We start from the raw sequence: 27,504 nt of genomic DNA on the forward strand, positions 1-27,504 counted from the left end.
GAGCCCGGTCGGGAAGGGGGGGAGGGGGAGCGGCTGCGCATGCGCGCGTTGCCATGGCGACGGGAGCCGGCGCCGGGCTCGTGCGCATGCGCGGAGCCGTTTTAGGGAGGGGAGGGGGCCGCGTTGCTTAGCAACGGAGGGGGTTTTAGAGGGGGGCGGGCCGCGTTGCCTAGCAACGGAGGGGGGGGGCTTCCGGGCGTCGCCTGGCAACGGCGCATGCGCAGAGCGAGACGGGCGTGGGGGGGGGTGGTGTTTATTGGTGACGTCACTTCCGGTTTGGGGCTGAAGGCTCCCAGGGGGGGCGTTTTTGGGGCGAATTCGGGCGGTTTTGGGGCTCAGGGCACGCCGCCGGTGCTGCCCCGCGAGAGGCTCCGCCCCCGGGCCCCGCCCCCTTCGCCGGCCCCGCCCCCCGAGGAGTTGCTGCAGACCGAGGCCGTGCGGGGAGCGCGAGAGCCGCGTCATGGCCGCCGCCGCCGCTGCCGGAAACGGGGGGGGGCGGGGCCACGTTAGGCCACGCCCCCCGTGTGGCCACGCCCCCTTAGGCCACGCCCACCGAGCCCCGCCCCTCTAGGGCCACGCCCCCTCCTTCCACGCACCCCCCCCCATGTATCCCAATGGGGCTTTAGGCCACGCCCCCCTCGCTTTAAGCCACGCCCCCTGCTTCAAGCCACGCCCCCAAGCCTCAAGCCACGCCCCCCAAGCCCCTTAGGCCACGCCCAGTGAAGCCACGCCCCTTTTACCCCCCTCCCAACTCCCAACTCCCTTAACCCCCCTTTAAGCCCCGCCCCCTCCCTTAAGCCACACCCCTTTGTTAAAGCCACGCCCCTTCCGTGAAGCCACGCCCCTTTCAGTGAAGCCCCGCCCCCCCCCCCTCCCCCATAGAGCACACAGCAGGGTTAAGGCCGGGCAGGGGCGGCCAAGCCCCGCCCCTTTCATTCAAGCCACGCCCCCTTTCGGGAGCCAAACCGGGTTAGGCCACGCCCCTCCATCAAGCCACGCCCCCTCGGTGCAAGCCACGCCCCCTCAGTGCAAGCCACGCCCCCCTCGGTGCAAGCCACGCCCCCTGTGCTGTTAGTAGGGGGCCGCCACCACCTCTTAAGCCCCTCCCCCTCCCCCCTTAGGCCACGCCCCCCTCCCTTTAACCCCCGCCCCCTTCATCCCCACCCCCTTTAGGCCACGCCCCCTTTAACCCCGCCCCCTCCGCCCCCTCCCCCTTTAGGCCCCGCCCCCTTTTAGTCTCTCCCCCCCCTCCTTTTAGGGTTAAGCGGGGTGATGACGTCACGCGTGACATCACACGGGGGGGGGGGGGGGGGGGGGCGGGGCTGTGACGTCACGCGTGGGTTAAGAGGAAAAGGGGGGCGGGGCCAGGGCGGTGACGTCAGCGGTGACGTCAGCGCCGCCCCTACCTGCGCCGCGCCGCCGCTCCGCCATCGAGGGGACTGAGGGGGCGGGGCCTATCAGCGCGGGGGGGGCGTGGCCGGGGCTGGCCACGCCCCCCGGTGACGCCACGCCCCTTCGATGACGTCATTCCCCCCCCCCCCCCATGGCTCACCGTAGCCCATCCCCTGCACGAAGTACTTGAAGGCCTCGGTCAGCTTGGCCGGCTGCGGGGTCAAAGGTCAAAGGTCGTGACCCCGCCCCCTGCCCTTTGGCCCCGCCCCCTGCCCTTTGGCCCCGCCCCCTGCCCTTTGACCCCGCCCCCTGCCCGTTGACCCCGCCCCCTGCCCTTTGACCCCCGCCCCCCCCCCCCTGACCTTTGCCCCCCTCACCTGGCTGAGCTGCGGCTGCCCCCCGCCGTCGGCCATCTGCAAGAAGGGGGCGGGGCCACGCGTCAGGGGGCGTGGCCACGGGGCAGGGGGCGTGGTCAAAGGGCGTGGTCAAGGGGGAGGGGGCGTGGTTAAGGGGGAGGGGGGCGGGGCCACCTTGAGGAAGGAGGTCTGGGTGGGGTCCAGCTTGGCGTTGCACTCCACCTTATATGGGCATAAAGGGGGCGGGGCTTCAGCCGAGAGGCCACGCCCACCCCCGCGGCGAGGCCACGCCCCTTTGTGACGTCACCCCGAGGCCACGCCCCCCCCCCCCCTCACCACGGCGTCCTCGTGGGGGGAGTGGTCGCCCCACCACCAGCAGCACCGGGCACCTGGGGGGGGGGGTCAAAAGGTCAAAGGTCACCCGGGGTCAAAGGTCACCCGGGGTCAAAGGTCACCCGGGGGTCAAAGGTCACCCGGGGTCAAAGGTCAAAGGTCGCGGGGTTACTGGGGGTCACGGCGCTCACCGCAGGGTCACGGCCCCGTTGCGCTCCAGGCCCAGGTCACCGCGGGCTGGGGGGAGAGGACCAGTATAAACCAGTATGGACCAGTATGGACCAGTATAAACCAGTATGGACCCAGTACGGACCAGTACGGACCAGTATAAACCAGTATGGACCAGTACACACCACTACAAACCAGTATGGACTAGTATAAAGCAGTACACACCAGTATAAACCAGTACCAGTATAAACCAGTATGGACCAGTATGGACCAGTATAACCAGTATGGACCAGTACGGACCAGTATAAACCGGTACCAGTATACACCAGTACAGACCAGTACAGACCGGTATAAACCAGTATGGACCAGTACACACCACTACAAACCAGTATGGACTAGTATAAAGCAGTACACACCAGTATAAACCAGTACCAGTATAAACCAGTACAGACCAGTATGCACCAGTACGGACCACTATAAACCAGTACGGACCAGTATAAACCAGTATGGGCCAGTACAGACCAGTACACACCAGTATAAACCGGTACCAGTATAAACCAGTACAGACTAGTACAGACCAGTATAAACCAGTACAAACCAGGATGGACTAGTATAAACCAGTACACACCAGTATAAACTAGTACACACCAGTATAAACCGGTACCAGTATAAACCAGTACAAACCAGTATATACCAGTATAAACCAGTACAAACCAGGATGGACTAGTATAAACCAGTACACACCAGTATAAACCGGTACCAGTATAAACCAGTACAGACCAGTATGCACCCAGTACGGACCACTATAAACCAGTACGGACAGTATAAACCAGTATGGACCAGTACAGACCAGTACACCCCCAGTATAAACTGGTACCAGTATAAACCAGTACAGACCAGCACGGACCAGTATAAACCAGTATGGACCAGTACACACCAGTATGGACCACTACGGACCAGTATAAACCAGTATGCACCAGTACAGACTAGTTCAGACCAGTATAAACCAGTATGGACTAGTATAAACCAGTACACACCAGTATGAACCGTACCAGTAAAAACCAGTACATCCAGTATGTCCCAGTAACCACCCAGTCACTCCCAGCCCCCACCCAGTAACTTCCAGTGCCTCCCAGTAACCTCCCAGTATGTCCCAGTAACCTCCCAGTACATCCCAGTCACTCCCAGTTCCCCCTCCCAGTATGTCCCAATACATCCCAGTAATCCCCCAGTCCCTCCCAGTACCTCCCAGTATGTCCCAGTAACCTCCCAGTCGCTCCCAGCCCCCTCCCAGTAAACCTCCCAGTACCACCCAGTGTCTCCCAGTACCCCATAACCACCTCCCAGTATGCCCAGTGCTTCCCAGTAACACCCTAGTAGACTCCCAGTATGAACCAGTACATCCCAGGTAACCTCCCAGTAAGCTCCCAGTACAGCTCAGTGCCTCCCAGTACATCCCAGTAGCCTCCCAGTACATCCCAGTCACTCCCAGTATGTCCCAATACACCCCAGTAATCCCCCAGTCCCTCCCAGTCCCTCCCAGTACATCCCAGTATGTCCCAATAACCTCCCAGTCGCTCCCAGTGCCTCCCAGTAACCTCCCAGCACCCCATAACCACCTCCCAGTACGCCCCAGTGCTTCCCAGTAACACTCCAGTAACCTCCCAGTAGCCTCCCGGTATGACCCAGTACATCCCAATAACCTCCCAGTAAGCTCCCAGTACAGCTCAGTGCCTCCCAGTAACCTCCCAGTACATCCCAGTATGTCCCAGTAACCTCCCAGTCACTCCCAGTCACCCTCCCAGTATGTCCCAGTCACTCCCAGTATCTCCCAGTCCCCCTCCCAGTATGTCCCAATACATCCCAGTAATCCCCCAGTCCCTCCCAGTAATCCTCCAGTCCCTCCCAGTACATCCCAGTATGTCCCAGTAACCTCCCAGCACCCCATAACCACCTCCCAGTACGCCCCAGTGCTTCCCAGTTCCCTCCAGCGCCTCCCAGTCACCCTCCCAGTCCCTCCCAGTACATCCCAGTACCCTCCCAGTACCCCGTAACCCCCCCAAACCCCCTCCCAGTGCCCCCAAACCCCCTCCCAGTGCCTCCCAGCGCCCCCCAGTCCCCCCCCAACCCCTCCCAACCCCTCCCAGTCCCTCCCAGTGCCCCCCCCAGCCCCTCCCAGTGCCTCCCAGTGCTCCCAGTACCTGTTGTACATGGCCCAGAGCAGGGGCACGTTGGGGGCCCCCCCCAGGCGCTCCCGGCTCTGCTGCACCGCGGGGGGGGCGGCCGCCAGCTCCTCCTGCGGCACCAGTGCCTCCCAGTTAGCTCCCAGTTAGCTCCCAGTTACCCCCCCGGTCACCCCCAGTCATCCCAGTCGCTCCCAGTTACCCCCGCTTGCCCCACAGCCCCCTCCCAGTAACTCCCAGTTGCCCCGGAGACCCTCCCAGTTACCCCAGGAGCCCCCCAGTTACCTCCCAGTAATCCCAGTTACCCCCAGGACCCCCCCCAGTTACCCCCCAGTTAACCCAGTTACTCCCAGTTACCCCCAGGACCCCTCCCAGTTACCTCCCAGTAATCCCAGTTACCCCCCAGTTACCCCAGTTACTCCCAGTTACCCCCAGGACCCCCCCCAGTTACCCCCCAGTTAACCCAGTTACTCCCAGTTAGCCCCCCAGTGATCCCAGTTACCCCCAGTAAGTCCCAGTTACCCCAGTTGCCCCCCATTTACCCCCAGTCACTCCCAGTTACCCCCCAGTTACCCCCAGTCACTCCCAGTTACCCCACAGACCCCCCCAGTCACCCTCCCAGTTACCCCAGGGACGCCCCCAGTTACTCCCAGTTACCTCCCAATGATCCCAGTTACCCCCCAGTCACCCCCAGTCGCTCCCAGTTACCCCCCAGTTACTCCCAGTTACTCTCCAGTTACCCCCCCAGTGACTCCCAGTTCCCCCCAGTCCCTCCCAGTCCCTCCCAGTTCCCCCCAGTCACCCCCCAGTCCCTCCCAGTCCCTCCCAGTCCCCCCCAGTCCCTCCCAGTTCCCCCCAATCCCCTCCCAGTCCCTCCCAGTCACCCCCCCCAGTGACTCCCAGTCCCTCCCAGTTCCCCCCAGTCCCTCCCAAGTCCCTCCCAGTCCCTCCCAGTTCCCCCCAGTCCCTCCCAAGTCCCTCCCAGTCCCTCCCAGTTCCCCCCAGTTCCTCCCAGTTCCCCCCAATCCCCTCCCAGTCCCTCCCAGTTCCCCCCAATCCCCTCCCAGTCCCTCCCAGTCACCCCCCCAGTGATCCCAGTCCCCCCCAGTTCCTCCCAGTCCCCCCAGTACCTGCGTGAAGAGGTGCCCCAGGATGAGCTCGGTGGTGGACGATGTCAGCCCCGACAGCTGGGGGGGGGGAGGGGACGGGATCCATAGGGGGCCACCGGGACCCATAGGATCCATAGGGACCCACTGGGACCCATAGGATCCATAGGGACCCACTGGGATCCATAGGGACCCATGGGATCCATAGGGGCCCACAGGGACCCATGGGATCCATAGGAACCCACTGGGATCCCCAGGGACCCATGGGATCCATAGGGGGCCACCGGGACCCATAGGATCCATAGGAACCCACTGGGATCCATAGGGACCCACGGAATCCATAGGGGGCCATCAGGACCCATAGGGACCCATGGGATCCATAGGAACCCACTGGGATCCATAGGGACCCATGGGATCCATAGGGGGCCACCGGGACCCAGAGGATCCCTATGGGGCCATAGGGACCTATAGCAACCCATGGGATCCATAGGGACCCACCAGGATCTATAGGTGCCCACGGGATCCATAGGGGGCCACCGGGACCCACCGGGACCCCTGGGATCCATAGGGGGCCACCGGGACCTATAGCAACCCACGGGATCCATAGGAACCCACCGGGATCCATAGGGGCCCCCCAAGACCCATAGGATCCATAGGGACCTAAAGCAACCCATGGGATCCACAGGGACCCATAGGATCCATAGGGGGCCACTGGGACCCATAGGGACCCATGGGATCCATAGGGACCCACTGGGACCCACAGGATCTATAGGGGGCCACCAGGATCCACCTGGACCCATAGGGACCCATGGGATCCATAGGGGACCACTGGGACCTATAGCAACCCATGGGACCCATAGGAACCCACTGGGATCCCCAGGGACCCATGGGATCCATAGGGGGCCACCGGGACCCAGAGGATCCCTATGGGGCCACAGGGACCTATAGCAACCCATGGGATCCATAGGGACCCACCAGGATCTATAGGTGCCCACGGGATCCATAGGGGGCCACCGGGACCCACTGGGACCCCTGGGATCCATAGGGGGCCACCGGGACCTATAGCAACCCACGGGATCCATAGGAACCCACTGGGATCCATAGGGGCCCCCCAAGACCCATAGGATCCATAGGGGCCCCCCAAGACCCATAGGATCCATAGGGACCTATAGCAACCCATGGGATCCATAGGGACCCATGGGATCCATAGGGGGCCACTGGGACCCATAGGGACCCATGGGATCCATAGGGGACCCAGTGGGACCCACAGGATCTATAGGGGGCCGCAGGGATCCACCTGGACCCATAGGATCCATAGGGACCCATGGGATCCATAGGGGGCCACAGGGACCCACGGGGACCCACAGGATCCATAGGGGGCCATAGGCACCTATAGGGGACCCAGAGGCTATAGGGGATCTATAGGGACCCACAGGGGATCTATAGGGACCCAGAGGGGATCTATAGGGGCACAAGGACCTAGAGGGGACCTATAGGGACTCACGAGGGGACCTATAGGGACCCACGGGAGCCCGACAGGAAGGTGAAGGGAACCTATAGGGGACATACAGGGGACCTATAGGGAACCTACAGGGACCTGGGACATATAGGAGACCTATAGGTGACGTATAGGGGGATCTATAGGGACCTATAGGAGACCTATAGGGGATCTATAAGGGCCTGGGGCATACAGGAGACCTATAGGGACCTATAGGGGGTCCTATGGGGGACCTATAGGGGATCTATGGGGACTTCGAGGAGCCCTATAGGGACCCATGGGGAACATATAGGGGACCTACAGGAACCTGGGGCCTATAGGGACCTCTAGGGAACCTATAGGGGATCTATGGGGACGTATAGGAGCCCTATAGGGACCCATGAGGAACATATAGGGGATCTGTAGGAACCTGGGGCCTATAGGGGTCCTATAGGGCACCTCCACAGAACCTATAGGGGATCTATGGGGACATATAGGGGGACCTATAGGGACCCACGGGGAACATATGGGGGACCTATAGGAACCTAGGGCTTATAGGGACCTACAGGGGATCTATAGGGGACCTGCAGGGAACCTATGGGGGATCTACGGGGACGTATAGGAGCCCTATAGGGGCCCCTGGGGAACATATAGGGGATCTATGGGAACCTGGGGCCTATAGGGACCTCTAGGGACCCTATAGAGGCCCTATAGGGGATCTATAGGGGCCCCACGGGAACGTACAGGGCACCCCGGGCGCCCCACAGACGCCCCGGGAGGGATTTGGGGCCCCGTAGGGGGGGCCCTATAGGGGCAGGGGCTACGGGGGGAGGGCCTATAGGGGCAGGGGCTATAGGGGGAGGGGCCTATAGGGGGAGGGGCTATAGGGGGAGGGGTCTATAGGGCCCCGCCCACCTTGTGCGCGGCCCAGTCCATCCAGCCCTTGGCCTGGGGGTCGATGTTGACCAGCACCAGGCCCTCCACCGCCTCCGGGCGGCTCAGCTGCGGGGAAGGAAACACCATAAAAAACCCCCAAAATTGCCCCAAAATGCACGGAACCAGCCCAAAAACCCGCTGAGAAAACACAAATCCTATTAAAGAACCCAAAACCCCGCTAAAGAAGCCCAAAACCCCAATAAAGAACCCAAACCCCACTAAAGAATCCCAAAATCCCGCAGAACCAGCCCAAAACCCCGCTGAAAAATCCCCAAACCCCCCAGAACCAGCCCAAAACCCTGCTGAAGAAGCCCAAACCCCATTAAAAAATCCCAAAACCCCAATGAAGAACCCCAAAATCCCGTTGAAAAAACACAAACCCCATTAAAGAACCCAAAACCCCGCTAAAGAAGCCCAAAACCCCGCTAAAGAAGCCCAAAAACCCCCGGAACCAGCCCAAAACCCCGCTGAAAAAACACAAACCCCATTAAAGAATCCCAAAACCTCGCTAAAGAACCCCAAAGTTCCACTGAATTAACCCCAAAACCCGCTAAGAAACCCAAAACCCCACTAAAGAAGCCCAAAACCCCACTAAAGAATCCCAAAAACCTGCAGAACCAGCCCAAAACCCCACTGAAAAAACACAAACCCTATTAAAGAATCCCAAAACCCCAATAAAGAAGCCCAAAACCCCGTTGAAAAAACACAAACCCTATTAAAGAACCCAAAACCCCGCAGAACCAGCCCAAAACCCCACTAAAAATCCCAATACCCCACTAAAGAATCCCCAAAACCCCACTGAAAAAAAACACAAACCCTATTAAAGAACCCAAAACCCCACTAAAGAAGCCCAAAATCCCGCAGAACCAGCCCAAAACCCCACTAAAAAACCCAAAACCCCAATAAAGAATCGCAAAACCCCACAGAACCAGCCCAAAATCCTGCTGAAAAAATACAAACCCTATTAAAGAACCCAAAACCCCGCTAAAGAACCCCAAAACCCCACAGAACCAGCCCAAAACCCCACTGAAAAAGACCAAAACCCCATTAAAGAATCCCAAAACCCCATTAAAGAATCCCAAAAACCTGCAGAACCAGCCCAAAATCCCGCTGAAAAACCCAAAACCCCATTAAAGAATCCCAAAACCCCGCTAAAGAAGCCCAAAACCCCGCAGAACCAGCCCAAAACCCCGCTGAAAAATCCCAAATCCCATTAAAGAACCCAAAACCCCGCTAAAGAAGCCCAAAACGCCACAGAACCAGCCCAAAACCCCACTAAAAAACCCAAAACCCCACTAGAAAAGCCCAAAACCCTGCTGAAAAAACACAAATCCTATTAAAGAAGCCCAAAACCCCAATAAAGAAGCCAAAAACCCCTGGAACCAGCCCAAAATCCCGCTGAAAAAATGCAAACCCCATTAAAGAACCCAAAACCCCACTAAAGAATCCCAAAAACCTGCAGAACCAGCCCAAAACCCTGGTGAAAAAACACAAATCCCATTAAAGAATCCCAAAACCCCGCTAAAGAATCCCAAAAACCTGCAGAACCAGCCCAAAATCCTGCTGAAAAACCCCAAACCCTATTAAAGAATCCCAAAACCCCACTAAAGAAGCCCAAAACCCCACTAAAAATCCCAAAACCCCACTAAAGAATCCCAAAAACCCCCGGAACCAGCCCAAAACCCTGCTGAAAAAACACAAATCCTATTAAAGAACCCAAAACCCCAATAAAGAATCCCCAAACCCCAATGAAAAACCCCAAAATCCCGCTGAAAAAACACAAACCCCATTAAAAAATCCCAAAACCCCACTAAAGAACCCCAAAACCCCGCAGAACCAGCCCAAAACCCTGCTGAAAAAACACAAACCCTATTAAAGAACCCCAAAACCCCACAAAAAAAAACAAACCCCCACTAAAGAACCCGAAACTCCACTAAATTAACCCAAAAACCCACTGAGAAACCCAAAACCCCGCTGAATGAGCCCAAAAACCCCACTGAAAAACCCCAAACCCCACTAAAGAGCCCAAAACCCCAATAAAGAACCCAAAACCCCAATAAAAAACACAAAATCCCAATAAAAAACCCAAAACCCCAATAAAAAACCCCAAAAACCCACTCAATGAGCCCCAAACCCCACTAAAAAGCCCCAAAACCCCACTAAAAAGCCCCAAAACCCCACTAAAAGAAACAAAAGCGGAAACCCCACAAAAACCACCCCCAAAAATCCCCTAAAAAGCAGAAATGCCCCCAAAGACCCCGGAATCACCCTATAAAATGCCCCAACCCCCCTAAAAACCCCATAAGCCCCTCCCCAAAAATATAAAGCCCCTAAAAACCCCAGAACCCCGCTACAAATCCCATAAACCCCCCAAAACCCCATAAACCCCCCAAAACCCCATAACCCACCCCAAAACCCTGCAGTGACCCCATTATCCCCCAATAACCCACCCTATAACCCCCCAATGACCCCATAACTCCCCAAAACCCCCCAATGACCCCATAAGCGACCCCATAACCCCCCAATGACCCCCCAAAAACCCCATAAAACCTCCTAGACCCCATAACTCACCCCATAACCCACCCTATAACCCCATATCCCACCCCATAACCCACCCCATAACCCCCCAACAACCCCATAACCCACCCCATAACCCCCCCGACCCCATAACCGACCCCATAACCCCGCCATGACCCCATACCCACCCCATAACCCCCCCCGACCCCATAACTCGCCCCATAACCCACCCTATAACCCCATAACCCCCCCATAACCCCCCATGACCCCATAACCCACCCCATAACCCCATATCCCATCCCATAACCCCATAACCCACCCCATAACCCCCCAGTGACCCCATAACCCACCCCATAACCCCCCCCTGACCCCATAACCCACCCCATAACCCCCCAATGACCCCATAACCCCCCATAACCCCCCATGACCCCATAACCACCCCATGACCCACCCTATAACCCCATATCCCATCCCATAACCCCATAACCCACCCCATAACCCCCCAGTGACCCCATAACCCACCCCATAACCCCCCCGACCCCATAACCGACCCCATAACCCCACCATGACCCCATAACCCCCCCATAACCCCCCTATGACCCCATAACCCACCCCATAACCCCCCAATGACCCCATAACCCACCCCATAACCCCCCAACAACCCCATAACCCACCCCATAACCCCCCCGACCCCATAACCGACCCCATAACCCCACCATAACCCCATAACCCACCCCATAACCCCCCCAATGACCCCATAACCCACCCCATAACCCCCCCCCGACCCCATAACCCACCCCATAACCCCCCCAATGACCCCATAACCCACCCCATAACCCCCCCAATGACCCCATAACCGACCCCACAACCCCCCCAGTGACCCCATAACCCACCCTATAACCCCATAACCCACCCCATAACCCACCCTATAACCCCATATCCCATCCCATAACCCCATAACCCACCCCATAACCCCCCAACAACCCCATAACCCACCCCATAAGCCCCCAACGACCCCATAACCAACCCCACAACCCCCCCAACGACCCCATAACCCACCCCATAACCCCCCTATAACCCCATAACCACCCCATAACCCCCCCATGACCCCATAACCCACCCCATAACCCCATATCCCATCCCATAACCCCATAACCCACCCTATAACCCCATACCCACCCCATAACCCCCCCAATGACCCCATACCCACCCCATAACCCCCCAACAACCCCATAACCCACCCCATAACCCCCCTATGACCCCATATCCCATCCCATAACCCCATAACCCACCCCATAACCCCCCATAACCCCCCAACAACCCCATAACCCACCCCATAACCCCCCAATGACCCCATAACCCCCCTATAACCCCATAACCCACCCCATAACCCCCCCATGACCCCATAACCCACCCCATAAACCCCTAACAACCCCATAACCGACCCCACAACCCCCCAATGACCCCATAACCCACCCCATAACCCACCCTATAACCCCATAACCCATCCCATAACCCCATAACCCACCCCATAACCCCCCCTATGACCCCATAACCCACCCCATAAGCCCCCAACGACCCCATAACCGACCCCACAATCCCCCCATGACCCCATACCCACCCCATAACCCCCCATAACCCCCCAACAACCCCATAACCCACCACATAACCACCCCAATGACCCCATAACCCCCCCATAACCCCCCAACAACCCCATAACCCACCCCATAACCCCCCCATGACCCCATAACCCACCCCATAACCCACCCTATAACCCCATAACCCACCCCATAACCCCCCCGACCCCATACCCACCCCACAACCCCCCTATGACCCCATAACCCACCCCACAACCCCCCATGACCCCATAACCCACCCCATAACCCCCCCCTGACCCCATAACCCCCCTATAACCCCCCTATGACCCCATAACCCCATATCCCATCCCATAACCCCATAACCCACCCCATAACCCCCCAATGACCCCATAACCCCCCCATAACCCCCCCGACCCCATAACCGACCCCATAACCCCCCCCCTGACCCCACTCACCCCAAACTTGGCCAGCACGAAGGCCCCGGCCCCGACGCCGATCCCGATGATGCTCCTGACGCTGTTATAGGGTCGGGGGGGGGGAAGATATAGGGTCAGCCCCGCCGCCCCCACCCCACAAGGCCTTCGAGGGCCCTATAGGGTCGCTATAGGGCCCTATAGGGTCGTTATAGGGTCTTGTAGGGCCTTATAGGGCCTTATAGGGCCTCATAATGCCTTATAGGGTCACTATAGGGCCTTATAAGGCCTTATAGGGTTGTTATAGGGTCACTATAGGATCTTATAGGGTCATTATAGGGCCTTATAAGACCTTATAGGGTCATTATAGGGCCCTATAGGGTCACTATAGGATCTTATAGGGCCTTATAATGCCTTATAGGGTCACTATAGGGCCTTATAGGGTCGTTATAGGGCCTTATAGGGTCACTATGGGATCTTATAGGGCCTTATAATGCCTTATAGGGTCACTATAGGGCCTTGTAGGGCCTCATAAGGCCTTATAGGGTCATTATAGGGCCATATAGGGTCGTTATAGGGCCTTATAAGGTCATTATAGGATCTTATAGGGCCATTAGAGGGCCATATAGGGTCGTTATAGGGCATTATAAGGCCTTATAGGGTCACTATAGGATCTTATAGGGCCATTATGGGGCCTTATAATGCCTTATAGGGTCATTATAGGGCCATATAGGGTTGTTATAGGGCCTTATAATGCCTTATAGGGTCACTATAGGATCGTATAGGGTCATTATAGGGCCTTATAATGCTTTATAGGGTCATTATAGGGCCATATAGGGTCGTTATAGGGCCTCATAAGGCCTTATAGGGTCACTATAGGGCCATATAGGGTCATTATGGGGCCTTATAGGGTCATTATAGGGCCATATAGGGTTGTTATAGGGCCTTACAAGGCCTTATAGGGTCACTATAGGATCTTATAGGGTCATTATGGGGCCTTATAATGCCTTATAGGGCCATATAGGGTCGTTATAGGGCCACTATAGGATCTTATAGGGCCTTATAATGCCTTATAGGGCCATTATAGGGCCATATAGGGTCGTTATAGGGCCTTTCAAGGCCTTATAGGGTCACTATAGGGTCGTTATAGGGCCTTATAAGGCCTTATAGGGCCATATAGGGTCGTCATAGGGCCTTATAAGGCCTTATAGGGTCACTATAGGGTCGTTATAGGGCTTTACAAGGCCTTATAGGGTCGTTATAGAGTCTTATAGGGTCATTAAAGGGCCATATAAGGCCTTATAGGGCCTTACAAAGCCTTTTAGGGTCGTTATAGGGCCGCTATAGGGTCTTGTAGGGCTGTTATAGGGCCGTATCAGGTGGTTATGGGGCCGTATAAGCTCACTATAGGGCTTTATAGGGTCTTGTAGGGTCATTAAAGGGCCTTATAGGGTCATTATAGGGTCTAAAGAGCTCTTATGGGATCATTATAGGGTCTATAGAGCCTTATAGGGCCGTTATAGGGTCTTGTAGGGTCATTAGAGGGCCTTATAGGGTCATTATAGGGCCTTATAAGGCGTTATAGGGTCACTGTAGGATCTTATAGGGTCACTATAGGGTCTTAGAGGACCCCGTAAGGCATTATAGGGTCGCTGTAGGTTCACTATAGGGTCTTACAGGGTCTTTATAGGGTCACTACCGAGTCTTATAGGGCATTGCAAGGCCGTTATGGGGTCATTATAGGGCCTTATAGGGCTGTTATAGGGCATATAGGGCTGTTATGGGGTCTATAGGGGCTATAGGGCCTTAAAGGGTCGTTATGGGGCCTATAGGGTCGTTCTGGGGTCTATGGGGTCTATAGGGCCTTATAGGGTTCTTATGGGGTCTATAGGGCCATTATGGGGTCTATAGGGCCTTACAGGGTCGTTCTAGGGTCTATGGGGTCTATAGGGCCTTATAAGGTTGTTATGGGGCCTATAGGGCCTTATAGGGTTGTTATGGGGTCTATAGGGCCTTATAGGGGCTATAGGGCCATTATGGGGTCTATAGGGCCTTATAGGGTCGTTCTGGGGTCTATGGGGTCTATAGGGCCTTATAAGGTTGTTATGGGGCCTATAGGGCCTATAGGGCCGTTCTGGGGTCTATGGGGCCTTATAGGGCCTATAGGGCCATTATAGGGTCGTTCTGGGGTCTATGGGGTCAATAGGGCCTTATAGGGCCGTTCTGGTGTCTATAGGGCCATTATAGGGTCTAAAAGCCTTTAGTGCCTTATAGGGTCATTATGGGGTCATTATAGGGCCTTATAGGGCCGTTATAGGGTCTACAGGGGCTATGTGGCCATTATGGGGTCTATAGGGCCATTATGGGGTCTATAGGGCCATTATGGGGTCTATAGGGCCTTATAGGGTCGTTCTGGGGTCTATGGGGTCTATAGGGCCTTATAGGGCCATTATGGGGTCTATAGGGCCTTATAGGGTTGTTATGGGGTCTATAGGGCCTATAGGGCCATTATGGGGTCTATAGGGTCTATAGGGCCATTCTGGGGTCTATAGGGCCTTATAGGGTTGTTATGGGGTCTATGGGGTCTATAGGGCCGTTATGGGGTCTATAGGGCCTTATAGGGTCGTTCTGGGGTCTATGGGGTCAATAGGGCCTTATAGGGCCGTTCTGGTGTCTATAGGGCCATTATAGGGTCTATAAGCCTTTAGTGCCTTATAGGGTCGTTATGGGGTCTATAGGGCCTTATAGGGGCTATAGGGCCATTATGGGGTCTATAGGGCCATTATGGGGTCTATAGGGCCTTATAGGGTCGTTATGGGGTCTATGGAATCTACAGGGCCTTATAGGGTTGTTCTGGGGTCTATGGGGTCTATAGGGCCTTATAGGGTTGTTATGGGGTCTATAGGGCCTTATAGGGTTGTTATGGGGTCTATGGGGTCTATAGGGCCATTATGGGGTCTATAGGGCCTTATAGGGTTTTTCTGGGGTCTATGGGGTCTATAGGGCCTTCTAGGGCCGTTCTGGGGTCTGTAGGGCCTTATAGGGTCGCTATAGGGTGGCTCACTTGAGGTGCTGCAGGACGCAGGGGATCATCTCGGCCAGCTGCTCCAGGGACGGGTACTGGTACCTGGGGGGGGGTTATAGGGTCAGGGGGGTTATAGGGTCACAGAGGGGGGTTATAGGGTCACAGAGGGGGGTTATAGGGTCAGGGGGAAGGTTGTGGGGTCGATGGCGGGCAATGGGGTTGGTGGGGGATTTATGGGGGCAACGGTTGGCCAACGGGGTGGATTTGGGGTTAATGGGGCCGGGGGGGGGATTTATGGGGCCGAGGGGGGTTAATAGGGCCGAGGGGGCTCAGTGGGGTGGATTTGGGGTTAATGGGGCCAAGGGGGCTCAATGGGGTCAACGGTTGGCCAATGGGGGCTCAATGGGGCCAAGGGGGGCTTTATGGGGCCAAGGGGGCTCAGTGGGGTTGATGGGGCATTAATAGGGCCGAGGGGGATTTAATAGGGCCAAGGGGGCTCAATGGGGCCGAGGGAGGTTTAATAGGGCCGGGTGGGGTCAATAGGGCCAATGGTTGCCCAATAGGGCCAGGGGGGGTTAATAGGGCTGGGGGGGGATTAATGGGGTCAAGGGGGCTTTAATAGGGCCAAGGGGGCTCAATGGGGCCGGGGGGGGTTTAATAGGGCCAAGGGGGGCTCAATAGGGCCGAGGGGGGATTAATGGGGTCAAGGGGGGCTCAATGGGGTCAGGAGGGGTTTAATAGGGCCGAGGGGGGTTTAATAGGGCTGGAGGGGTTTAATAGGGCCAAGGGGCATTTAATGGGGCCGGGGGGGCTCAATGGGGCTGGGGGGGGGTTTAATAGGGCCAAGGGGGCTCAATGGGGCCGAGGGAGGTTTAATAGGGCCGGGTGGGGTCAATAGGGCCAATGGTTGCCCAATAGGGCCAGGGGGGGTTAATAGGGCTGGGGGGGGATTAATGGGGTCAAGGGGGGCTCAATGGGGTCAGGAGGGGTTTAATAGGGCCGAGGGGGCTCAATGGGGCCGAGGGGGGATTATTTGGGCCGAGGGGGGTTTAATAGGGCCGAGGGGGCTCAATGGGGCTGAGGGGGGATTAATGGGGTCGGGAGGGGTTTAATGGGGCCGGGGGGGCTCAATGGGGCCAGGGGGGGTTTAATAGGGCCAGGGGGGCTCAATGGGGTTGAGGGGGATTTAATAGGGCTGGAGGGGTTTAATAGGGCCAAGAGGGTTTAATAGGGCTGGGGGGGGATTAATGGGGTCAAGGGGCATTTAATGGGGCCGGGGGGGCTCAATGGGGTCGGGGGGGGTTTAATAGGGCCAAGGGGGCTCAGTGGGGCCGAGGGGGATTTAATAGGGCCGGGTGGGGTCAATAGGGCCAATGGTTGGCCAATAGGGCCAGGGGGGGTTAATAGGGCTGGGGGGGGATTAATGGGATCGAGGGGGGTTTAATAGGGCCGAAGGGGCTCAGTGGGGCCGGGGAGGGGTTTAATAGGGCTGAGGGGGGCTCAATAGGGCCAAGGGGGTTTAATAGGGCTGGAGGGACTCAATGGGGTCGGGAGGGGTTTAATAGGGCCAAGGGGGCTCAATGGGATCGAGGGGGCTTTAATAGGGCTGGGGGGGTTCAATGCGGCCGGGGGGGGGATTATTGGGGCCAAGGGGGCTTTAATAGGGCCAAGGGGGCTCAGTGGGGTTGGGAGGGGTTTAATAGGGCCGAGGGGGCTCAATGGGGCTGGGGGGGGGTTAATAGGGCCAAGGGGGGTTTAATAGGGACGAGGGGTCTCAATGGGGCTGTGTGGGGTTTAATAGGGCCGGGAGGGCTCAATGGGGTTGAGGGGGATTTAATAGGGCCAAGAGGGTTTAATAGGGCTGGGGGGGGGGGATTAATGGGGTCAAGGGGCATTTAATGGGGCCGGGGGGGCTCAATGGGGCCGGGGGGGGGTTTAATAGGGCCAAGGGGGCTCAGTGGGGCTGGGGGGGGTCAATGGGGCCAATAGGGCCGGGGGGGGTTTAATAGGGTTGAGGGGGATTTAATAGGGCAGGGGGGTCTCAATGGGGCTGGGGGGGGTTTAATAGGACCGGGGGGGCTCAATGGGGCTGTGTGGGGTTTAATAGGGCCGGGGGGGGCTTTAATAGGGCCGAGGGGGCTCAATGGGGTCGGGAGGGGTTTAATAGGGCCAAGGGGGCTCAGTGGGGTCAGGAGGGGTTTAATAGGGCCGAGGGGGCTCAGTGGGGCTGGGGGGGGTCAATGGGGCCAATAGGGCCGGGGGGGGGGGTTAATAGGGTTGAGGGGGATTTAATAGGGCCAAGGGGGCTCAATGGGGCCGGGGGGGGTTTAATAGGGCCGAGGGGGCTCAATGGGGCCGAGGGGGGATTAATAGGGCCGAGGGGGCTCAATGGGGCTGAGGGGGGATTATTGGGGCCAAGGGGGCTTTAATAGGGCCAAGGGGGCTCAGTGGGGTTGGGAGGGGTTTAATAGGGCTGTGGGGGCTCAATGGGGTTGGGAGGGGTTTAATAGGGCCAAGGGGGCTCAATAGGGCCGAGGGGGTTTAACAGGGCTGGGGGGGGGATTAATGGGGTCAAGGGGCACTCAATGGGGCCGTGTGGGGTTTAATAGGGCCGAGGGGGGCTTTAATAGGGCCAAGAGGGCTCAATGGGGTCGGGAGGGGTTTAATAGGGCCAAGGGGGGTTTAATAGGGCCGGGTGGGGTCAATGGGGCCAATAGGGCCGGGGGGGGTTTAATAGGGTTGAGGGGGATTTAATAGGGCCAAGGGGGCTCAATGGGGCTGGGGGGGGTTTAATAGGGCCAAGGGGGGTTTAATAGGGCCGGGTGGGGTCAATAGGGCCGGGGGGGTTTAATAGGGCCGGGGGGTGGTTTATAGGGCCGGGGGGTGGTTTATAGGGCCGGCACAGACCCCGAGGGGTACGGGGGGGCTCCCTCCTCCATGCCGGGCGCCTCGAGGTGCAGGCGCAGGAAGCCGCGGGCGATCTCCTGCATCTCCGGGTGGGCGAAGAGCGGGGCGAAACACGACTCGTCTGGGGTCGGGGGGGGGGGGGGTTTATGGGGTCGGGGAGGCGGGTCACGCGACCTCCCGACCCCATAAGCCCTCTTTTAGGGTCACTCACGCGTGTGGCCGACGTCGGGGAAGGTGAGGAGCGCGGGGCGGCCCGGCCGGGGCGACCCCACCGCGGCGACGCGCGCCGGCCCGTAGGGCGTCTCCACCAGCGCCACCACGCGCTGCCGGCCCCAAAAACAGGGAGTTGGAGCCCAAAATCGGGGTCCTCAACCCCCCCCTCTGGGACGGCCGGACCCAAAAGGGGAAGGGCGGCCCCGAACGTCCATGTTTTCGCGCAGAAATCGCCCGCTCGGGCCCCAAAATCGCCCTTTTTGACCCCAAAATCGCCCTTTTTGACCCCCGATTGGGCGTTTTGAGCAAAAAAACCAGGCGTTTGGCCCCAAAATTGCCCACTTTTCCCTCAGGAATCGCCCATTTCAACCCAAAATTGCCCATTTTACCTCAAGAATTGCCCATTTGGCCCCAGAATTGCCCACTTTTCCCTCAAAAATCGCCCATTTGGCCCTAAAATTGCCTCCTTTTCCCTTAAAAATCACCCATTTGCACCCAAAATCGCCCATTTCACCTCAAAAATCCCCCATTTGGCCCCAAAATCGCCCATTTTTACCCAAAATTGCCCATTTTGACCAAAAAGCACACATTTGGCCCTAAAATTGACGACTTTTCCCTCAGGAATCACCCACTTGTATCCAAATCTGCCTGTTTGGCCTCAAAAACTGCCCATTTGGCCCCAAAATTGCCCACTTTTCCCTCAGGAATCACCCATTTCGACCCAAAATTCCCCTTATGGCCCCAAATTCACCCATTTCGACCCCAAATTGCCCACTTTTCCCCCAAAAAACGCCCATTTGGCCCCTAAATTGCCTCATTTTCCCTCAGAAATCGCCCATCTGGCACCAAAACTGCCTCCTTTTCCCTTAAAAATCACCCATTTGGCCCCAAAATCGCCCGTTTCACCTCAAAAATCCCCCATTTGGCCCCAAAATCGCCCATTTTGACCCCAAATTGCCCACTTTTCCCCCAAAAAAACGCCCATTTGGCCCCAAAATTGCCTACTTTTCTCTCAGGAATCGCCCATTTGGCCTCCAAATCACCTATTTTGACGCAAAATTGCCCACTTTCCCCCCCAAAAACACCTATTTGGCCCCAAAATTGCCCATTTCACCTCAAGAATTGCCCATTTGGCCCCAAAATTGCCCACTTTTCCCTCAAAAATCACCCATTTGGCCCCAAAATTGCCTCATTTTCCCTTAAAAATCGCCCATCTGGCCCCAAAACTGCCTCCTTTTCCCTTAAAAATCACCCATTTGTCCCCAAAATCGCCCGTTTCACCTCAAAAATCCCCCATTTGGCCCCAAAATCGCCCATTTCGACCCCAAATTGCCCACTTTTCCCCCCAAAAAAGCCCATTTGGCCCCTAAATTGCCTCATTTTCCCTCAAAATTCCCTCACTTGGCCCCAAAATTGCCCCCTTTTCCCTCAGGAATCACCCATTTGGCCCCAAAGTCACCCATTTTGACCCAAAATTTTCCACTTTTCCCCCCCAAAACACCTATTTGGCCCCAAATTTGCCCGTTTGGCCTCAAAAACTGCCTATTTGGCCCCAAAATTGCCCACTTTTCCCTCAAGAATTGCCCATTTGGCCCCAAAATTGCCCACTTTTCCCTCAAAAATCACCCATTTGGCCCCAAAATAGCCTCATTTTCCCTCAGAAATCGCCCATCTGGCCCCAAAACTGCCTCCTTTTCCCTTAAAAATCACCCATTTGAACCCAAAATCGCCCATTTCACCTCAAAAATCGCCCATTTGGCCCCAAAATCGCCCATTTTGACCCAAAATTGCCCATTTTGACCAAAAAAACACCCATTTGGACCCAAAATCGCCCATTTCGACCCAAAATGTCCCAGTTTTCCCCCAAAAATCGCCCATTTGGCCCCAAAATAGCCCACTTTTCCCTCAAAAATCACCCATTTGGACCTAAAATTGCCCGTTTCACCTCAAAAAAAACCCATTTGGCCCCAAAATTGCCCATTTCGGCCCAAAATTATCCACTTTTCCCCCAAAAAACACCCATTTGCCCCCTAAATTGCCAATTTTTCCCTCAGAAATCACCCATTTGTCCCCAAATCTGCCCATTTGTCCCTAGAAATCACCTATTTTACCTCAAAAATCACCCATTTGGACCCAAATTTACCATTACGGTCCTCAAAATCACCCATTTTACCTCAAGATTTAACCTTTTTGCCCTAAAAACTACCAATTTCACCTCAGAAACTGCCCCTTTGGCCCCAAAATCATCCATTTCATCCTCAAAACCACCCATTTGGCCCCAAAATTTGCCTGTTTGGCCCCCAAAATGCCCATTTTGGCCCCAAACTGGCACTTTTGTCCCCAAATTGCCTGCCCTTCTTACCCAAAACTGCTTCTTTGCACCCAAAAATGTGCCTTGTGATGCAAAATGCCTTGTTTTTCCTCAAAATTTGCTCTTTTGTGCCTAAATTGACCGTTTTAACCCCAAAATTGGCTCCTCTGACCTAAAATTGCCTGTTTTGTGCCCATATCGGCCATTTGGCCCCAGATTTGCCCATTTGACCCCAAAATCACCCCTCTACCCTCAGATTTCCCCATTAGACCCAAATATTCTCATTTTACCCCCAAAATCACCCTTTTTGACCCCAAAACTCCCTCATCACCACCCAAATCCCCCCATTTACTCCCCAATTCCCTTTTCCTTCAAAATCCCCTTTTTTAACCCCAAAACCCCACTTTTTCTCCTCAAAAAAAACTTCAATTTTCCCCCAATCTTCCCTTTTCCTTCCCAAGACACCTCTTTCTCCCCCAAAATCCCACTTTTTCCTCTCAAAACCTCCCCTTTTCCCAAAAAATATCTATTTTGGGCCTGAAATGATGATTTTTACAACCAAACCCTCCTTTTCTCCCTCAAAATCCCACTTTTTTTCCCCCAAGCCCCCCTTCCTCCCCCAATTCCCAATTTTTACCTCAAAATCACCCTTTTTTCCCCAAAAACCCTCTTTTTCAAACAAAATCCCACTTTTTCTCCTCAGAATCCCTCTTTTTTGCCCCAATTCCCCCTTTTTCACCCCAAAATCCCCCTTTTCCCCCTCTAACACCCATTTTTCCTCAAAAATCCCACTTTTTCTCTCATAATACCCACTTTTCCCCACAGATTCCCCCTTCTTCCCCCCAAATCCTCCCTTTTTCCCCTCAAAACCCCCAATTTTCCCCCTAAATCCCCTCTTTTCCCTCAAAACCCCTACTTCTCCCCTCAGAACCCCCGATTTTTCCTCAAAAATCCCACTTTTCTCCTCAGATCCTCACTTTTTCCCTCAAAAAATCCCACTTTACCCCTCACAATAACAAATTTTCACCCCAATCCCCACTTTTCCCCTCAGAATCATAATTTTTCACCCCAAATCCCCCATTTTTCCCCCAAAACCCCACTTTTTCCCCAAAAAACCCACAGATTTCCCTCAAAAATCACACTTTTCCCCTCAGAATCCCCATTTTTCACCAAAAAAAAAACCTTTATTCCACCCAAACCCCCAGATTTCCCTCAAAAACCCCAGTTTTCCCCTCAGATTCCCTCTTTTTCCCCAAAAAAAAACACTTCTTTCCCTCAGAACCCCCAGATTTCCCTCAAGAATCCCAATTTTCCCCACAGAATCCCAATTATTCACCCCAAGTCCCCCCATTTTTCCTCAAAAACCCACTTTTCCCCCTCAGAACCCGCAGATTTCCCTCAAAAACCCCACTTTTCCCCTCAGAATCCCCCTTCTTCACCCCAAATCCCCCCATTTTTCCTCAAAAAAACACACTTTTTCCCTCAGATTCCCTCTTTCTCCCCCCAAAATCCGAAATTTCCCCCTCAGAACCCTTATTTCCCCCCCAATCCCCCTTTTTCCCCCAAAATCCATACTTTTCCCCTCAGAACCCCCACTTTTCCCCCAAAAATCCCACTTTTCACCCCCAAATCCCTCCTTATTCCCCTCACAACCCCCTTTCTCCCCCCAAAACCTCACTTTTTCCCCTCACAACCCCCAGATTTCCCTCAAAACTCCCACTTTTCCCCTCAGATTCCCCCTTTCTCCCCCCAAAACCCTACTTTTTCCCCTCAGAGCCCCCCATTTTTCCTCAAATAAACACTTTTTCCCCTCAGAATCCCCCTTTCTCCCCCCAAATCCCCACTTTTTCCCCTCAAAATCCCCATTCCCCCTCCCAAATCCCCCTTTTCCCCCCAAAACCCCTAATTTTCCCCTCAGAACCCTCACTTTTTCCTCAAAACCCCCCCTTTTTCCCCTCAGAACCCCCACTTTTTCCTCAAAACACCCACTTTTCTCCTCAGAACCCCCCTTTCTCCCCCCAAAATCCCACTTTTTCCCCCCCAAATCCCCCTTTTTCCCCCAAAATCCATACTTTTCCCCTCAGAACCCACACTTTTCCCTCAAAAATCCCACTTTTCACCCCCAAATCCCTCCTTATTCCCCTCACAACCCCCTTTCTTGCCCCAAAACCCCACTTTTTCCCCTCACAACCCCCAGATTTCCCTCAAAACTCCCACTTTTTCCCTCAGATTCCCCCTTGTCCCCCCAAAAATCCCACTTTTTCCCCTCAGAATCCCCATTCCCCCTCCCAAATCCCCCTTTTCCCCCCAAAAAAACTAATTTTCCCCTCAGAACCCTCACTTTTTCCTCATAAATCCCACTTTTTCCCCTCAGCACCCCCAGATTTCCCTCAAAAACCCCACTTTTCCCCTCAGAACCCCCATCTTTTCCTCAAAACACCCACTTTTCTCCTCAGAACCCCCCTTCTTCCCCCCAAATCCCCCCATTTCTCCTCAAAAAAACAACTTTTTCCCTCAGATTCCCCCTTTCTCCCCTCAAAATCCCACTTTTTCCCCTCAGAATCCCCCTTTTCCCCAAAAAATCCTCACTTTTTCCCCCCAAATCCCCCTTTTCCCCCAAAAAACCCCTAATTTTCCCCTCAGAACTCTCTCTTTTTCCTCAAAAATCCCACTTTTTCCCCTCAGATCCCCCAGATTTCCCTCAAAAACCCCACTTTTCCCCTCAGAACCCCCATTTCTCACCTCAATCCCCCCTTTTCCCCCCAAATCCCCACTTTTTCCCCTCAGAAAGCCAACTTTTTCCTCAAAACACCCACTTTTCTCCTCAGAACCCCCCTGTCTCCCCTCAAAAATCCCACTTTTCCCCTCAGAATCCCCCTTTTCCCCCCCAAATCCCCACTTTTTCCCCTCAGAATCCCCATTCCCCCTCCCAAATCCCCCTTTTCCCCCCAAAAAAACTAATTTTCCCCTCAGAACCCTCACTTTTTCCTCATAAATCCCACTTTTTCCCCTCAGCACCCCCAGATTTCCCTCAAAAACCCCACTTTTCCCCTCAGAACCCCCATCTTTTCCTCAAAACACCCACTTTTCTCCTCAGAACCCCCCTTCTTCCCCCCAAATCCCCCCATTTCTCCTCAAAAAAACAACTTTTTCCCTCAGATTCCCCCTTTCTCCCCTCAAAATCCCACTTTTTCCCCTCAGAATCCCCCTTTTCCCCAAAAAATCCTCACTTTTTCCCCCCAAATCCCCCTTTTCCCCCAAAAAACCCCTAATTTTCCCCTCAGAACTCTCTCTTTTTCCTCAAAAATCCCACTTTTTCCCCTCAGATCCCCCAGATTTCCCTCAAAAACCCCACTTTTCCCCTCAGAACCCCCATTTCTCACCTCAATCCCCCCTTTTCCCCCCAAATCCCCACTTTTTCCCCTCAGAAAGCCAACTTTTTCCTCAAAACACCCACTTTTCTCCTCAGAACCCCCCTGTCTCCCCTCAAAAATCCCACTTTTCCCCTCAGAATCCCCCTTTTCCCCCCCAAATCCCCACTTTTTCCCCTCAGAATCCCCATTCCCCCTCCCAAATCCCCCTTTTCCCCCCAAAAAAACTAATTTTCCCCTCAGAACCCTCACTTTTTCCTCATAAATCCCACTTTTTCCCCTCAGCACCCCCAGATTTCCCTCAAAAACCCCACTTTTCCCCTCAGAACCCCCATCTTTTCCTCAAAACACCCACTTTTCTCCTCAGAACCCCCCTTCTTCCCCCCAAATCCCCCCATTTCTCCTCAAAAAAACAACTTTTTCCCTCAGATTCCCCCTTTCTCCCCTCAAAATCCCACTTTTTCCCCTCAGAATCCCCCTTTTCCCCAAAAAATCCTCACTTTTTCCCCCCAAATCCCCCTTTTCCCCCAAAAAACCCCTAATTTTCCCCTCAGAACTCTCTCTTTTTCCTCAAAAATCCCACTTTTTCCCCTCAGATCCCCCAGATTTCCCTCAAAAACCCCACTTTTCCCCTCAGAACCCCCATTTCTCACCTCAATCCCCCCTTTTCCCCCCAAATCCCCACTTTTTCCCCTCAGAAAGCCAACTTTTTCCTCAAAACACCCACTTTTCTCCTCAGAACCCCCCTGTCTCCCCTCAAAAATCCCACTTTTCCCCTCAGAATCCCCCTTTTCCCCCCCAAATCCCCACTTTTTCCCCTCAGAATCCCCATTCCCCCTCCCAAATCCCCCTTTTCCCCCCAAAAAAACTAATTTTCCCCTCAGAACCCTCACTTTTTCCTCATAAATCCCACTTTTTCCCCTCAGCACCCCCAGATTTCCCTCAAAAACCCCACTTTTCCCCTCAGAACCCCCATCTTTTCCTCAAAACACCCACTTTTCTCCTCAGAACCCCCCTTCTTCCCCCCAAATCCCCCCATTTCTCCTCAAAAAAACAACTTTTTCCCTCAGATTCCCCCTTTCTCCCCTCAAAATCCCACTTTTTCCCCTCAGAATCCCCCTTTTCCCCAAAAAATCCTCACTTTTTCCCCCCAAATCCCCCTTTTCCCCCAAAAAACCCCTAATTTTCCCCTCAGAACTCTCTCTTTTTCCTCAAAAATCCCACTTTTTCCCCTCAGATCCCCCAGATTTCCCTCAAAAACCCCACTTTTCCCCTCAGAACCCCCATTTCTCACCTCAATCCCCCCTTTTCCCCCCAAATCCCCACTTTTTCCCCTCAGAAAGCCAACTTTTTCCTCAAAACACCCACTTTTCTCCTCAGAACCCCCCTGTCTCCCCTCAAAAATCCCACTTTTCCCCTCAGAATCCCCCTTTTCCCCCCCAAATCCCCACTTTTTCCCCTCAGAATCCCCATTCCCCCTCCCAAATCCCCCTTTTCCCCCCAAAACCCTCACTTTTTCCTCAGAAATCCCACTTTTTCCCCTCAGCACCCCCAGATTTCCCTCAAAAACCCCACTTTTCCTCTCAGAACCCCCACTTTTTCCTCAAAACACCCACTTTTCTCCTCAGATTCCCCCTTTCTCCCCCCAAAACCCCACTTTTTCCCTCAGATTCCCCCTTTCTCCCCCCAAAATCCCACTTTTTCCCCCCCAAATCCCCCTTTTTCCCCAAAAATCCATACTTTTCCCCTCAGAACCCCCACTTTTCCCTCAAAAATCCCACTTTTCACCCCCAAATCCCTCCTTATTCCCCTCACAACCCCCTTTCTTGCCCCAAAACCCCCCTTTTTCCCCTCAGAATCCCCCTTTTCCCCCCCAAATTCCCATTTTTCCCCAAAAATCCATACTTTTCCCCTCAGAACCCTCACTTTTTCCTCAGAAATCCCACTTTTTCCCCTCAGCACCCCCAGATTTCCCTCAAAAACCCCACTTTTCCCCTCAGAACACCCACTTTTTCCTCAAAACACCCACTTTTCTCCTCAGAACCCCCCTTTCTCACCCCAAATCCCCCCATTTTTCCTCAAAAAAAACACTTTTTCCTTCAGATTCTCCCTTTTCCCCCCCAAAATACCACTTTTTCCCCCAAAACCCCCAGATTTCCCCCCCCAAATCCCCTTTTCCCCCCAAAACCCCTAATTTTCCCCTCAGAACCCTCACTTTTTCCTCAAAAACCCCACTTTTTCCCCTCAGAACCCCCACTTTTTCCTCAAAACACCCACTTTTCTCCTCAGAACCCCCCTTTCTCCCCCCAAAATCCCACTTTTTCCCTCAGATTCCCTCTTTCTCCCCCCAAAATCCCACTTTTTCCCCTCAGAATCCCTATTTCCCCCCCCCCCAAATCCCCCTTTTTCCCCCCAAATCCATACTTTTCCCCTCACAACCCCCCATTTCTCACCTCAATCCCCCCCTTTTCCCCAAAAACCCCACTTTTCCCCTCAGATTACCCCCCAATTCCCCCCCCAGACCCCCCTTTTCCCCCCTCCCCCCCCAATTTGCCCAAATCCCCCCTTTTTCCCCCCAAAACCCCCCTCACCTCGCTGCCCTCCTCCCTCGGCTCCGCCATCTTGGGGTCACGACGCGAAGTGGGGGGGGGGGGAGGGAATTGGGGAGGGGGGCGGGGTCACGACCTCTGACGTCACCCCCTCTGACGTCACGCCCCGAGGCCCCGCCCCCTCCCCGCCGCCGCCATTTTGAAGGGGGGGGGGGCGTTAATTAACAGCGGGGCGTTAATTAGGGGAGGGGGGGGGGCGACCCCAAAACCCACGGGGGGGGTAGAAAAACGCCCGGAGATCACCCCCGGGCTCTTTTTGGGGCAATTTAGGGCTTTTTTGGGGGTGTTTTTAAAGGATTTTCCCCCGCCACCTTCACTTGCCTTTGCCCGCCCCTCCCCCACCCCGGGGAACCCCCCCCCCCCAGCGGGGGAGGGGGGAGGGGCGGTGACGTCACGGGGGGGACCCGAAAAGGGGGGTCCCGAGGGCCATAGGGGGGCCCTATGGGGGCTATAGGGGCCTATGGGGGTCCTATAGGGCCTATAGGGGGCTATGGGGGCCCTATAGGGTCCATAGGGGAGCCCCGGCCCTATAAGGGCCCCATAGGATCCATAGGGGACCCCCGGACCCTATAGGGACCCCCCTGTAGCT

At 55.1% G+C, this 27,504-nt stretch overlaps 1 protein-coding gene across 1 annotated transcript; it reads right to left on the minus strand.

The window, feature by feature from the left end:
- Window positions 1-257: 257 nt before the first annotated feature.
- Window positions 258-27,046, minus strand: NDRG2 (NDRG family member 2). The gene is given in 16 exon segments (XM_084304213.1): window positions 258-440; window positions 442-476; window positions 1,553-1,604; window positions 1,770-1,805; window positions 1,923-1,970; window positions 2,085-2,114; window positions 2,116-2,137; window positions 2,273-2,317; window positions 4,451-4,545; window positions 5,563-5,619; window positions 7,931-8,017; window positions 12,522-12,582; window positions 15,544-15,606; window positions 18,412-18,532; window positions 18,623-18,734; window positions 26,898-27,046. Coding segments are annotated over 16 exon segments (999 nt in total). The 5' UTR covers window positions 26,928-27,046; the 3' UTR covers window positions 258-335.
- Between the last annotated feature and the right edge of the window lie 458 nt (window positions 27,047-27,504).

Source organism: Netta rufina (genome assembly GCF_964035555.1).
Source record: "Netta rufina genome assembly, chromosome: 37".
NCBI lineage: Eukaryota > Metazoa > Chordata > Aves > Anseriformes > Anatidae > Netta > Netta rufina.